Genomic DNA, 14,167 nt, shown 5'->3' with positions numbered 1-14,167 from the left:
CTGTACAGTATATGGTTACCACCCATCATTATAAATGGTTTCCTGGGTTGCAGGAAGCCAGTAGGCCCATCATTCATAGTACAGTCATCATAGGAAAAAGTAGCCAGCACTATATCAAGTGAGTGAATGATGGTTGCCACCACCTACCACTTCAGCCTTTTGTAATACGTAAGTATAGCTGATAATGTCCTGTGGGGCACTCATGGTGGCTCCGTAGTAGAATTAGCACCAAACACCAGGATCTGCAATGTGTATACAGTGGAACCCCAGAATTTGTACGCCTTTCTACTCGTACAGCTCAGTTTTCATACAGCTTTTTCGTCCAAAAGTCTCTCCAGTTTTCATACAGTGACCTGCTATTAACACTAAGAGACGCAGCGTCGTAGGTGCCATGTCGTTGCCAGTCCCACTTTGTCTTCTGCCAGCTATACATCAGTCACACAGGCTCCATTAAACTTTGTGATAAATTACGTATTTTCTTTAGAAAATTGTACATAATCACGGGCCCTAAGAAGATTAGTGAATCAGCTGGAGCTAAAAGAAAAGCAGTGAGAACAACAGTTGAGCTGAGAAAAGAGATCACTGCAAAGTTTGAAAGTGGAACCTGTGTCTCCGATCTTGCCATTAATAACGGTATGATGAAATCTACTGTTTCATCCATACTAAAGAACAGATTAATGCAGAATACATTGTTTCTTATGGAAACAAAAGATTCAGTTTTCGAACAGTTCACAACTTGTACAACCTTCAGGAACGAACTGTGTATGAATTCTGGAGTTTTACTGAATAAGGATGATGGTGTCCCCTGTAGAACATCGCACTGTACTGCATTACACCTACAGGTACAGGATGACTATCTTGACTGCTTTGGTGACCCATCTGTGACTGGCAAAAAAGGTGCTACTGATATTGCTGAGGGTAAATGCTCATGGTTGTCAGTGGTGGCACTGCAGCGTGCTTCACCAGCCCAGCGCAAAGTTATGGAGGAACACTATGGTCGTAATGAGCAGCACAGTATTGACATCATCAGGGAGCTGTACAAGGTGGGTTCTTAAATTTTAACCTTTTCACTCCACTGGCTTTCTCTTAAGTTGAATAAAATCATCTCTGCCATGCCCAACCCTGGTGTGGGCATTCCTAACAGGGAGCATGGTGACAGTTTATGTACGTAAGCATTAGCAAGACTGAAGGAAAACCTTCCAATCCTTCCATCCCAAGCTCCTCATTCAGCTGCCAGTTATACTGCTCTCCTCAAGTATCATTACTGTAATATCCTCACTGTTCACCATTACCTTTCTTTCGTCATTTTTCTCACACTTCTCACCAATGATATCCCCGTTTTCACTCTTCATCTGTTTTGGCACCATAAATACCACATCCTTCCATATGACACCATTAAGGCTATCCAGTGAAAATCCCTGAAACTCATATTTTGCCTGTGTATATCTCCTTTCTAGCTGTACACTTTTCAGCTATGTACGTATACCTCTCTCATTACCATCCCTTTTTCATTCCCAGGAAAGTATTCATTTCTCCTTAACTGTAGCTTCTACAACCTCATCCCTTCACCTTGTTACATTATGTCTTGGTGTACCCCTTGTTCATCCAGACACTGAACCAGTTTCATTTTCAAAGGCTCCAGCATACTTGCATGTGTCAGCCTTGGTCACCTAATGGTGGCTCTCCATGCTGCTCGATCTCTGGCAGCTTCCCTATTTAGTCCCTTAACCCTGAGGTCACACTCAATGACCTTATCCCATGTCTTTTTCGGTCTATCTCTCACTACCCTACCCCTAACGTTAACACTTCTCACTTTCTGCACCCAGTTAATTATCATCTCCCATCCTCTGCACATGCCCAGACCATCTCAGTGTACCTCTCCTCATCACAACACCAAAACACTCCAGTCCCATCCTACCTCTAAATGCTTCCATCATAAACCTAGCTCCCCCAGGCCTTGCATTCAGTGATGCACTGCACTTCCACTCTAATCATTGCCATTTCTGTAATTTTGAGCCTGCAAATATCCTTTTCCTTTACTGCCCAGGTCTCACTATCATACAGCATTACACTTCTAACACATGCCACATACAAAGATCCCTTACCACGAGGGAGAGTTCTCTTAGTGTCAGGAGAGGCAACGGCTCCCTGAACTTTTCCAGCCACTCACTCCAGCCACAGAACTAGCTCCAGGCTCACCTGCAGCACATAACATGTCTCCCAAATAACAGAACTCTTCCACATGCTCAAGAGGCTCACCAGCAAGTCCAATCCTTTCATGCCTGACAGTCTCCACATGCTCTCCCCAATACACCACTCACATGAAGTTAGCATAATCTCACAGTCTACCTCTAATACCACTACATCTCTTAGGGGCCTGCTAACACAGCACAGGATGGAATTACTTCCCACGCCCTTGTGGAAAATCGCACCAGGCCACTGTCCCTCTTCTATGATAGTACTGCCACCAGCCCTAGATACCATCACTTTTGTTTTATCTGCATTAATTGTTAAGCCTTTGTGCCCCATACCATCTCTTCACCTCCTAAATCTTTCCTCTGCTAGCTTTTCTTTCCCTGCAATCAACACCAAATCATCAGCATACAACATCTCCCACAGGAGTCCATTTCTGAAGTCACATGAGAGGGCTTTGTGTACCATGATAAACAATAGGGGGCCCAAGACCGACCCCTGATGCACATCAACATTCACAGAAAAGTCATCGCTCAAATCTCCATTCACCCTTACCCGGTTGCTGGCATCCACATACACGACCATAACCACCCTAACCAGCCATTCCTCGATCTCAGGCTTTCTCATTGCTCACTTCACCACCTCTCTAGGGACTCTGTCAAAGGCCTTTTCCAAGTCAGCAAAAACAAAGTACAGTTCCCTTTTCTTTCCTGTGTATTTTCCTGAAGCTGTCGAACAATGATCAGTGGTCCCTTTTGCCTGGCATAAACCCAAACTGTATCTCATCAATTTTCACTCTTTTTCTAATCATACCTTCTAGAACTCTATCCATTACCATCATTTGTCTGGTCCAAAAACCTTATGTCTCTATGACTTCTTTTTCCCCTTGTACACATGTACAATTACATTCTACAGCCAGTCATCTGGGACAGCACACTCATATGTACCGGTAATCGTATTAATCAAGTCATTGACTAACCCCACTCCATCTCCTAAGGCCTTCAACATTTCAGCATTCAACCCAGGCACACCTATGCCTCTATGACTTCTTGTTTCCAGTGCATCATCCTTCCCCTTGTACACATTTACAATTACATTCTTCAGCCAATCATCTGGGACAACACACTCATATACACCGGTAATCGTATTAATCAAGTCCTTGACTAACCCCACTCCTATATCTCCTAAGGCCTTAAACATTTCAGCATTCAACCCAGACACACCTACTGCTTTCCCCTGCATCCTGCCTATTGCTCTGCTCACAGTAGCAGCACCAGTCTAAGGTGAAGGGCCAGACATTGGATCTGCTTGCCCCAGACCTTCCCTGTCTTTTTAATTCTTGTTGATATTCAGTTTAGTAAAAGAGGAGACAATGCAGAATGATCCCCATGCAGCTAAAGTATGGTACACTGACATACTTGTATGCAGATTTTCATGGTGATGAATTGAAGTGCAAGAACATAGGATCCCCGACTTTTTGTGTTTATTTAGATTTATTTTGACCTCAGAAATCCCATGAAAAGAAAATGGTTGAGGTCATTTGCCCAAGGAACAGTTGTACCAAGTTTGAAACAAATTTGTGAAGAAATAAAGGAATTGCACCAAACTGGTAAGTGTTTTTAAGAAAGGAAGATGATAGAAACTAAGCAATACAGTAGATCTCCACATTATGGTATGGAGATATTATAATGGATTTATGCAGATGTGGATTAAGAACATCTGTTAACATTTGGGTTGAAGAGAATGTGCTTAGATATTATGGATAGATAGAATGGATGTAAATAGTGATGAAAATGTTTTATGTGAGTGAGTTTGAAGGTGTGAGGAACATGGTAGACCAACAGAAACGTGGAGAGAGAGGGTAAATGAGTGTTTGAGAAAGCGAAGAATGGAAGTTTATGATACTAACAACTGAAATGGGCTCAAGTTGGCTGGATAAATTAGGTAAGGAGGAGCACATGACAAAGTTTGACACATTGATTCTTGATGACATGTAGAGTGAAGAATACATAAAAATAAAAAATATGTAGTCATAATACATACTCCTGTTTGGTGGGGTCAGGAATTTGGGGTTTGAATTGTGAGTGAGTGTGTAGTCTGTTTCACTGTGTGTGCTTTCAATCGTCTTACTTCGTTGAGTTTCCCCGAACCCTACCTCACCCTATCTGTAGGTGGGAAAAAGAGGTTGGTATGATTATGGTGACAAAAAATTCACTGTTCCATCACTGTAATGCCACTCCTCACTCCATAGTGCACATAGTTATGCACCTCATTCCTGTGATAAGACAGACTTTAAGTATAACTGTCATGCATTCAAGGAGTGACTGATTGAAGTAGTTGGATTTCTGCACTCCATCAGAAGAAAAAGGCTTAGGATTAATGTTTATTGACTTCATGAGCATCATTAAAGTAGACAGTTTTTACCAAGCCATAGTGTTCCCTGAGAGTATGACACACAGCAGTTAAATTTATGTCCAAGTCCCCAGTTACATTGGTTGGTGAGTGGGGACATAGAGAAAATAAAATGTGTTGAGGAGTCTGACCAGCACAGTAATTAAACTCAAGTTTTTCTTGTTGTGGACTGGATGTGCTAACCATTACATCACTGGCTCCCCCATTTCATCAGGTTCATATCCAGTTGAGCCAAGAGTCACAACAGCAACAAATGTTTGGGTTACCTTTCCTAGAAGGGTAGTCAAGTCGTACCCCACCTGCTTGTGGTGACCTCACAGACACCCTGTTTTTTTTGTTTTTTTTTCCATTTCTGTTTTTAGTGCTTTTTTTCTTTCGGTTTTCTTTTTTTCTCCTAAATTAGGGTGACACAAATGGGGACGGCGCTACCCGGGTTTTTCCCGGGAAGTATTGTATATACGTTTTGCTGTTGTTGTCATTTTGTTTTGTTTTTTGCTCTCCCTTATCATGAGTAAACAACACCAGTGCCCTCGCTGCAGTAGGTCTGTAGCAAAAAGTGCACAAGCACTGAAGTGCGCCTACTGCAGCGAGTGGATTCATATAGCTTGTGAAAATTTGGATGCAGGCAACTATCCATTCATGAAGAGGAGCCACCAGCTGGGCTTTCGCTGGCTGTGTAGCCAGTGTGTTGCACCAGCAGACGAGGTCTTGGCTGGTGGAGGAAGTAGTACCAAGAAGGAGTATGAAGATAAAGTTATTGGGCCAATCTTTCAAGCAATCAGAGACGTATCAAATAGACTGGAGGCACTAGAGACCAAGGTCTCATCACCCACGGCGGTCGCACAAGGTCAGGCCAAGTCATTTGCGGATGCTGTTCGTGGGTCTCTCGTGGGGGGAGGGAAGGATCTGCTTGGGGGCGTGATTGAGATCAGTGCTCATAGCCAGAAAAAAGCCATTCATAGTCAGCATGTACTGATTGTGAAACCAGAGAGTGGCGCTAGTGCCCTGACAAATCAGATGGGACCAGAAGACATCAGAGGCGTACTTAACTCGGTACCGGTTGACAGCTGCCTTAAGACCAAGGCTGGTGGGCTGGTAATGAAGTTTCCGTCAGCTGAGGCCAAGGGTGAAGCAGCTGGGGTGCTGACTGATCATTTTGGCCCTGAGGGCACTTTTTGCATATCAGAGCCAAAGAAAATGTTGCCTAAAATGACCGTGACAGGCCTTTCCTCTTCCTTGGATGACTCTGACATCATCCCAAATATTCTGAGAAAAAACAATAAAATTAAGATGCTCGTTGATCGAGGTTGTACCCTCAACCTTCTCTTCACAAGGACAAGGAATGACACCAAAACTGCTGTCTTGAAGATGTTGCCAGAGGTGAGATCCTCCATTGTAGAACAGGGCAATTACATCTATGTGGATCTTACAAGATGCCGCGCTTTTGATAGATTCTGGGTTACACAGTGTCAGCACTGTCAAGGCTTTGGTCATACATTTGAGAGATGTTCTAGGAAAAGTGATGAACCTAAATGTGTCTTTTGTGCTGGAGCCCATAAATCTAAGGACTGTAGTAACAGAAATTCTCCCAAATGCATCAACTGCTCCTCTTTAAGACATCAAGATCCTAATTCAAAGTCACAGGTGGTTGCCCATTTTGCTTCAAGTAGAGAATGTCCAATTATGATTTCTCATAGGAATAGATTGATTGAAAACACCAATTTTGACCATTCAAAAAACTGACTACATCCCTCTTGAACCAGTTAAGGATGGGTCTTTTAAATATTCGTTCCATCCGTAATAAGATAGACTATACTGTATTAATGAAACCCTAAATCAGCACGAGCTTGACATATTGTGCTTGACTGAAACCTGGTTGTATGAGTCTGATATCGATATTATTCGTAATGCTTTGCCTAAGACACATTCTATTATTAGTATTCCCAGGCCTGCTGCTGACTATCCAGGAGGAGGCGTAGCACTCATCTACTCGGCAGCACTTGCAAACGTTTCTCTCATTGACTCAGACCTGACCCCATCATCATTTGAATTTATGGAAGTATTAATAAATTTCCATCAGAATACCATTAGAATTGCAATTGTCTATTGACCAGGTCATCCGGGCAGAGATCGAGGTTTTATGGAGAAGTTTGGGCAGTTTCTTGAAGGGTTTTCTCTTAAACCTGGAGGACTTCTTGTTTGTGGTGATTTCAATTATTGGGTCGACAGTCCAGAGTCAAAACCATTTTCTTCAGAATTCCTTGGGTTGATCACCCAGAACAATTTTTTCTATCATGTGAGTAATCCAACTCATGTCTCAGGACATGTCCTTGACTTGATCTTGTCCCCTGTTGGTTGCAGGTGTGTATCAGATGTGGAGGTTGACTCATTTGACCCCCTCATCTATGATCATGCTCTAATCACTCTTAGTTTTGATGTCCCGAAATCCCCTTCATATAAAAAGGTCATCAGGTTCAGAAATTACAACAATGTTGACCGCCAGTTGATGTGTTTTGAAATTGATCAACGTTTAAACTCCATCGATTCTTCAAGTCTTTCTTCTGGTGAATTGGTTGATATTTACAACAACGAGCTCAGGTCAATTTTTGACCATTATTGTCCCGAGGTAGTAAAGACAATCACTGTACGTGATAATTCTCCGTGGTATGGCCCATCCATTAATTCTTTGTGTAGACAACGTAGAAGGGCAGAACGTGAGTGGTGCTTGCAGCGGACCGAAGTAACTCGTTTGCGTTATGTTTTTGCAAGAAGAGCAGTCGTTCACACTGTAAAAGCCCAAAAGGCTTGGTATTATCAAAATAAAGTTGATTCATGTGGTTGTGATAAAAAAAAACTGTCTGCAGTTGTGAACAATTTGGTTGGTCGGAGGAATGTAATTGTTAAACCAACTTCTTTATCTGATGGCCAATTGGCTTCTGATTTTGCTTCATTTTTTACAAGTAAGATATCTCGCATAAGAAGTGATTTAGACAGCAGTTCTCCTAGTGAAGCATACTCAGTTGACTTCCAGCCACGGTGCACCGGGGATCATTTGCTTTCAACATTTCATCCGCTGGATGTAAACAAAGTCAAATGTTACATCAGAGAACTTAATAAAACATTTTGCTCACTCGATCCATGTAACATGTCACAACTGCCTGATATGTATGAGCATGCTGCAGACTTTATCTGCAACATAATAAATAGATGCTTCTTAGAAAGTAATTTTGTGCAGTCTGAGAAACGTGCTTTGCTTAGGCCTCTAATTAAGAAACCTGGCCTTGATGTCGAGAGCATGACAAATTATCGTCCTGTCTCTAACCTGTCTTTTTTATCCAAGATTATTGAGCGGGCCATACTCGATCAACTCTTACCACTACTGGAACACAACAGAGTTGTTCCTGTTGTTCAATCAGCATACAGAAAATACTATTCAACTGAAACTGTACTAACAAGGATTCAGAGTGACTTGGTGGCAAACACTTGTAGTGGGATGTCCTCTCTCCTAGTTCTTTGGGATTTGTCTGCAGCTTTTGATACAGTAGATCATAAACTATTGTTGGATGATCTGTATTTTTATGGTGTTTGTGATAGTGCCCTTTTGCTCCTTAAGTCGTATCTGTCGGACAGATCTCAGAGAGTGGTTGTTGATTACGCTAGCTCTGATTCTGCTCCTCTTCTATTTGGAGTCCCTCAAGGATCAGTTTTGGGTCCAATTCTATTTACTATCTACACAAGTAGTTTATCGCCTCTACTTGATGCTCATGATGTGTCCTGTCATTTTTATGCTGATGACACCCAGCTCTATGTTAAGATGTCAGATATCAACGATACTAAGACAAAGTTTGAATCTCTAATGTCTGATATTAAGATTTGAATGGCTAAGAGGAAACTTAAGCTGAATGATGGTAAAACTGAGATCATCATCATCAGAGGAAACAGAAGGGGTGATGACACTGGCAATGCCCTGGCTTTGAACAGTGGCGTGTCACAGCTGCATCCAGTCAGTTCTGTTCGAAATCTGGGTATTTATTTTAATTCTACGTTAAATTACAAAGAACATTTTAATCAGGTTGTAAGAGGGTGTAACTTGCATATCAGAAATCTGTACTCTGTGAGAAGATTCCTGAATAGATGGTGCCTCTTAACACTGGTCCATGCAGTGGTCTTGTCTTGTGTTGATTATTGTAATTCACAGTGGGTTGGTCTTCCAAATAATATACTAACAAAAGTTCAGTCTGCGTTGAACAGGGCGGCACGGCTTATCTTTGGTCTCCCCCCGAGAACCTCAACTACCCCGTTTCTGATTGAGTTGCATTGGTTACCAGTAAAGGCTAGAATTGAATTTAAACTGTGTCTTATTACATTCAAGGTTCTTAAGTTTGGTGAACCGAAGTATCTTGCTGAATTGTTAAAACTCCCATCGACACGCCCAGGTGTGATGTTACGCAGTGAAGATGATTCCTTGCGTCTTGATGAGCCAGGAGCCATTCACCAGTCATCTTTCTCTGATCGTTCTTTTGCATATAGAGCCCCTAGATTATATAACAAATTGCCATTGTCCATAAGACAACTCAGTACTGTTGAATCCTTTAAGAGACAGCTGAAAGCCTTTCTTTTTTCAAAATGCTATGACCTGGAGAGAGGTACTATGACGGATGATTATAGGGTTTAATTATTGCCACATTCATGTATATATCATGTAGCTTGTGTTATATACAAGAAATGTCACAGTTCTTGTAATTGTAAAAATAATGTATGTGTGTCGAGCGCTAGTGAATTCCCAAAAGGAAGAACTGGCGCTTTTGAGAAACAAAAGGCCAGATTATTATTATTATTATTATTATTATTATTATTATTATTACTGGTATCACATTTCTTTACCATATGGAACATTTTTTGTTGAATGGTAGAGGTTAGATATAATTTAGCCACTTCTGCCGGTGATGTATTTTCTTTTAATTCTTGCCACCTTCAGATAAATTTATTCCATTTGGTTGGGAACTTTGAAAACTGGAGGCATTAGATATAGTATTCAGTAATCCATTCAGTACGAGAGATCTTTCTTAAATTAAACGAAAGTGTGGAGGTAGCAGGAATAATGTGAAAAACATGTCCTCCAAGTGAAGGGATTAAAAGGCTAATTACTATACTGTACTGCATTATATTACAGTACTATATTTGCATATAGAAATAATTTTCAGTACTAACATCATGACCCCTCATGCAGGAGCTAGGGTTGCCTGCCACCTACCGTGCATATGAGGACTCCACTGCCTCCATGATCCGCATCCATATCCAGCAAATATCCAGAGGCTTGAACCACAATGTTTTCTTCAACTTCCTTGATAAGATCCACAAAAGATCTCGTTAGAAAGTTTTTTATGTTTTAAATACGGAACATAACTGAAATTAATTGTGAATGTTTTTTTTTTTTACTGTCATAGTATTCATTTTCATGCTTTTTTGTGTTTGCACAAAAATCAAAATGTCATATGTTGAGCCTTCTTGTGTACTGTATTTCATGTAATGCTGTTGTGGTTAGACTAGTTGGGAATCAGAGGAAATAATGAAAACTCACTGCAGTATGTAATGAATGTCTATGTAACCTCTTTAATATGGTGTTGTATTTTAGATTTTATTCTTTTTACTACCAGTTAGTTTTAGTGAGGGAATTACAGTATATATCCAACCCATTTAGTTTGAAAAGTCTTTCCTAACGTCTCTAGAATCATCATGAACCAGCAAGAATACAATAGAAAAAATGTTCTTTGATTGAAGGGGTCAGATATTGCACAAAATGACATGACCGACAGACCATTATCCTGGCCCATTATATATATAATGAAGTCCCCCCACCACCCACCTGACTGAATATAGGAACTTGGCTAGATAAAGAATTATTTTTTCCTCTTTATCTGTTGTTTCATATTAATTATTCATATTTCGTGTATAATATGTTTCAGAATGTACAGTGTAATTTTACATACATTACCAGGTAGCATCTCTTACTTATTATGTAGTTTGCATAAAAGAAGTATAATTATACAGTACAGTACTTTACTCTCTGTTGATTCTTTATAGATATTACAGTATCAGTGAATAGAAATAAATTTGACAGTGTGTGTTTAGTTTGCATTGTTAAATTATTGCATAAAAATAAGTACAGTAATTATACAGTACTCTTGCTCCCATATTCCTTCTTTTCTTTTTCCAGGTATTTTAACCTGCTTGACTAAAGTGAATGCTTGAGGTGTACGTGCATGTTTAATTGTTGGAATATTGCTTATACTGGTATAACACGTGGGTAGTCAGAAATTTGAATTTTAAACTTATAATATTGCATACTGCAAAAGACTCATTGTTTTGCTTGTTTCTGGATTGTACCATAGTCTATTTTTGTTGATGATGATGATGATGATGATGATGATGAAACAACATTAAGTACAGGTGTGTATTATATACACTGTGAAAGTTACATTGCTAAATGTATAGCCTTTTCAGTTACTGTATGATAAAGTGCCCCATACAAAACTTTTTGCCCAAGTTGCTCTCATCAGGTTGGCATATACATTTACATGTATGTATGCCTTTCATATTCTATAATGTGTTTTTCTTTTCATAGATCCAGGATTCTAATGGTATTCTGGAGGGCTTCCATAAAATATATCCTGTGTAGAAAATGGGTAATACTGAATTGTAAGGTTATACGAGAGATTACTTACAATTATAGAATATTTCCTTTCAGTTATGTGTATATGTATATATATATATATATATATATATATATATATATATATATATATATATGTGTGTGTGTGTGCGTGTGTGTGTGTGTGTATACAGGTATATATATATATATATATATATATATATATATGTATGTATGTTCAATGATGTTTCTGTCATTATTGTTATGAGAAAAGATGCGAAATACTTTCCTGTGTTCTTGATTATCTCGTATTTTGGTGATAGTCTTACAGGTATAAATTTTTGCAGGTACAGTGGCAAGTCATTTGTAATTTAATAATATTCCTGAAGTATGGAAGTAAAATACCATTTGTGTGAGCTTTGTGTATACTGTATTGGTACTACCTGTATTGGAATTTTCATGGAGATTTCCGTGATATTTAGGCAATAAGTCAGAATGTGATGGTCTGTTTAAGTTTTTAGGTCTGTGATGTACAGAGCATCTGAGTAGTTAGATCAGTTTAGAGATGTTGGCAAGTTGCTGACCAGTGTTGGGCAACAAGGCGTATTGCTATGCTATGCAGTGGTGAGTTAATTTTGCATTGCTGGTAGTATCCTGTTTAGAGAAACTCCTGAAAATGAAGTTAATCTTGTCATGTAATTTTTAAGATGTACCAAGAAGACACAGCAATTAGTAAGTTGAATTGATACTGTGTACCTAAAATTATAAGGTTTTAATAAGAACTATAATTTGACTGAATCAGTATAATCTGCCCGTGATGTTTCACAGCCTGAGAATGTCTGTGTCATCAGTAACATCTTGTATTGGAAAAATTATGTTGCCTGGAGGCTGTGGTATCAGTTAGGTGTCTATTTCTCTGTTTTTCATTTCATTATTGTAGTTAATTATTTATTACATGTAATAGTATGTATTTTGTCTTGCCTAAAGCTGAGAAATTTCTCTTCTCATCAGTATTCTCCATTATATGTTAAAAGGCAGTTTTCAGTAATTTATGATGCCTGGGAGTGGCCTGTGCCTCTTTATGTGTATCAGAATAGTTATGTATACATGTAAAGTGCAAAAGTTTCAACTGTTTAACAAGGATTGACAAGGTAACTGCCATATAGAGCACCAATAAAATACCTTTTTCACGTGTCTGCAGAAGTAGATCAGCACACTGTCGTAGAACTGGAATGGCAGGGTTTAAGTGCTGTACAGTGTTGATGTTCCTGTTTTATCTATTTTAGCTGTAAGGATTACTGAAGAGGCCCAACAGCACTTTGCTTAAGTGCTTTTAAAGTCGTAGCGAGGTTGTAAGGCCAGAATCATGAAATGGTCTGACTGCACAGTAGTGAGGTATATCTCGGTTGGTGTATGTAATATTTACTGGACTACAGTGTCAGATTTGATGCCGTATGAAATTATATCTTTCATTTATTGCCAGTTCACTTTTATGATACAGTTGTTAAAATGTTGTATCTTGCTTGTGTTGGAAACTTGTTTATGATATACCTATTCATTGGAGGTACATCTTGAATACCAATAAAATGTGGGCTACTTAAAGGCAAAATAGGCAGCTACAGTGCTTGTGACCAGTCACTGTCTTGTATCAGTAATGTATACTATGTCTTGCCTTACAACCTCTTTAATATTGAGCTGCTACTTAACAGTATATGACTGTACATTGTATTGATATTAAAGTACATCAGACAGTAGCAGAGTGTGGTGGAATTTGTCCATTGTACAGTATTTTTCAAATGATTTACAAAGCTATACTTCATAAGAATTATTAGAATTTCTATTATGATATATATCTCCATACTTATTTCCCTCTAATTTACTTTTGATACTGTGGGTTACTTTTGATTAAATGAAAAACCTGTTGTGGGAGGTATTGAATTATATATTCCAGTACACAAAATTCAGTGCATTGGTAAAGGTAATCACTGTTAGAAGTGTGATTTGTGCACTGCAAGATAAATCATTATTAACATTGCCAGGTAATGCTTTCAGAATATACAACTGTATATAAACTATATACATCCTATATTACATTAGAAACATGCTGTGTTTAGCTTTTGTTTTAATTTGTGGTACTGTATAAAATGAATTAAAATGTGAGATTGTGCTAAATGAATGTAATATGTACATTAATGAAACTTCATGCAAAATTAGAATGTGAAGTATAAAACATTGTCATTGGATTTTAATATCCCAGTCACACTATGTGATATTCAGTCCTATATGATATTAACTATTATATTTCATCTTGACCACTTGTACTTAAAGCTAGACCTTTATATTTGTGACAACTTCTGCTCTAGCTTTCTGTTTAATCTGTATTTTTATAATCCTGTCATAAGGTAAAGTACCATTAACATATTCAGTCTTGCTAAGAAGTTACTAAAAGGGATGGGAGTGGTGATCTAGAAACCCACCCCACTGCCCAGCATATGTGTTGCAAACAGAATCATAGTTCATGCACGCAAGGATCCACAGATCCATGTGAACTAAGAGATTGAGGTACAATGTTAATGGAATGTCATATTCCAAAATTGTATCATAGACTTTGGAGTTTTTTTTTTTTCTTCTTTTTTTAGTACTGACAGGCCTGAATTTTAAACTAAAAATATGACATGAAAGTGCATGTGTTGAGGATGAGATAAAGGTGCATGAGAAAAGCAAAAAAGTAGCTGTGGGTGGTCATCAGAATGTCTTACTGCAGGTCAGGCTATTCTGTTACAGTACTAAACTTACCTTCGTACCAGCCCATTAGGGACAGTTTTAATTGCTGTACTGAATTGTTTTATTAATCATGAGTAATAAAAGCATAATACTTTACATTGATACCATAAGTACCATACCTGATAT

General features: G+C 38.9%; 1 protein-coding gene across 7 annotated transcripts in view; it reads left to right on the top strand.

Moving 5' to 3' along the window:
* Fpps (Farnesyl pyrophosphate synthase) overlaps positions 1–11,350 on the top strand; it is a 64,469-nt gene extending 53,119 nt beyond the window's left edge. For 6 of the 7 annotated variants that reach the window (XM_080281413.1, XM_080281417.1, XM_080281416.1 and 3 more), the window contains exons 9-10: positions 843–1,043; positions 9,836–11,346. In XM_080281413.1, coding sequence (XP_080137539.1) covers positions 843–1,043; positions 9,836–9,979 — 345 coding nt within the window. In that variant the 3' untranslated portion in view covers positions 9,980–11,346. Of the gene's footprint in view, positions 1–842; positions 1,044–9,835 lie in introns of all 7 variants that reach the window. The other variant, XM_080281419.1, reaches the window with a different exon arrangement.
* The last annotated feature ends 2,817 nt before the right edge of the window (positions 11,351–14,167 follow it).

The sequence above is a fragment of the Coenobita brevimanus genome, chromosome 89 (genome assembly GCF_032717465.1).
Source record: "Coenobita brevimanus isolate Jiangsu-jjx chromosome 89, ASM3271746v2, whole genome shotgun sequence".
NCBI lineage: Eukaryota > Metazoa > Arthropoda > Malacostraca > Decapoda > Coenobitidae > Coenobita > Coenobita brevimanus.
This window is presented reverse-complemented; position numbering and strand designations above follow the sequence as displayed.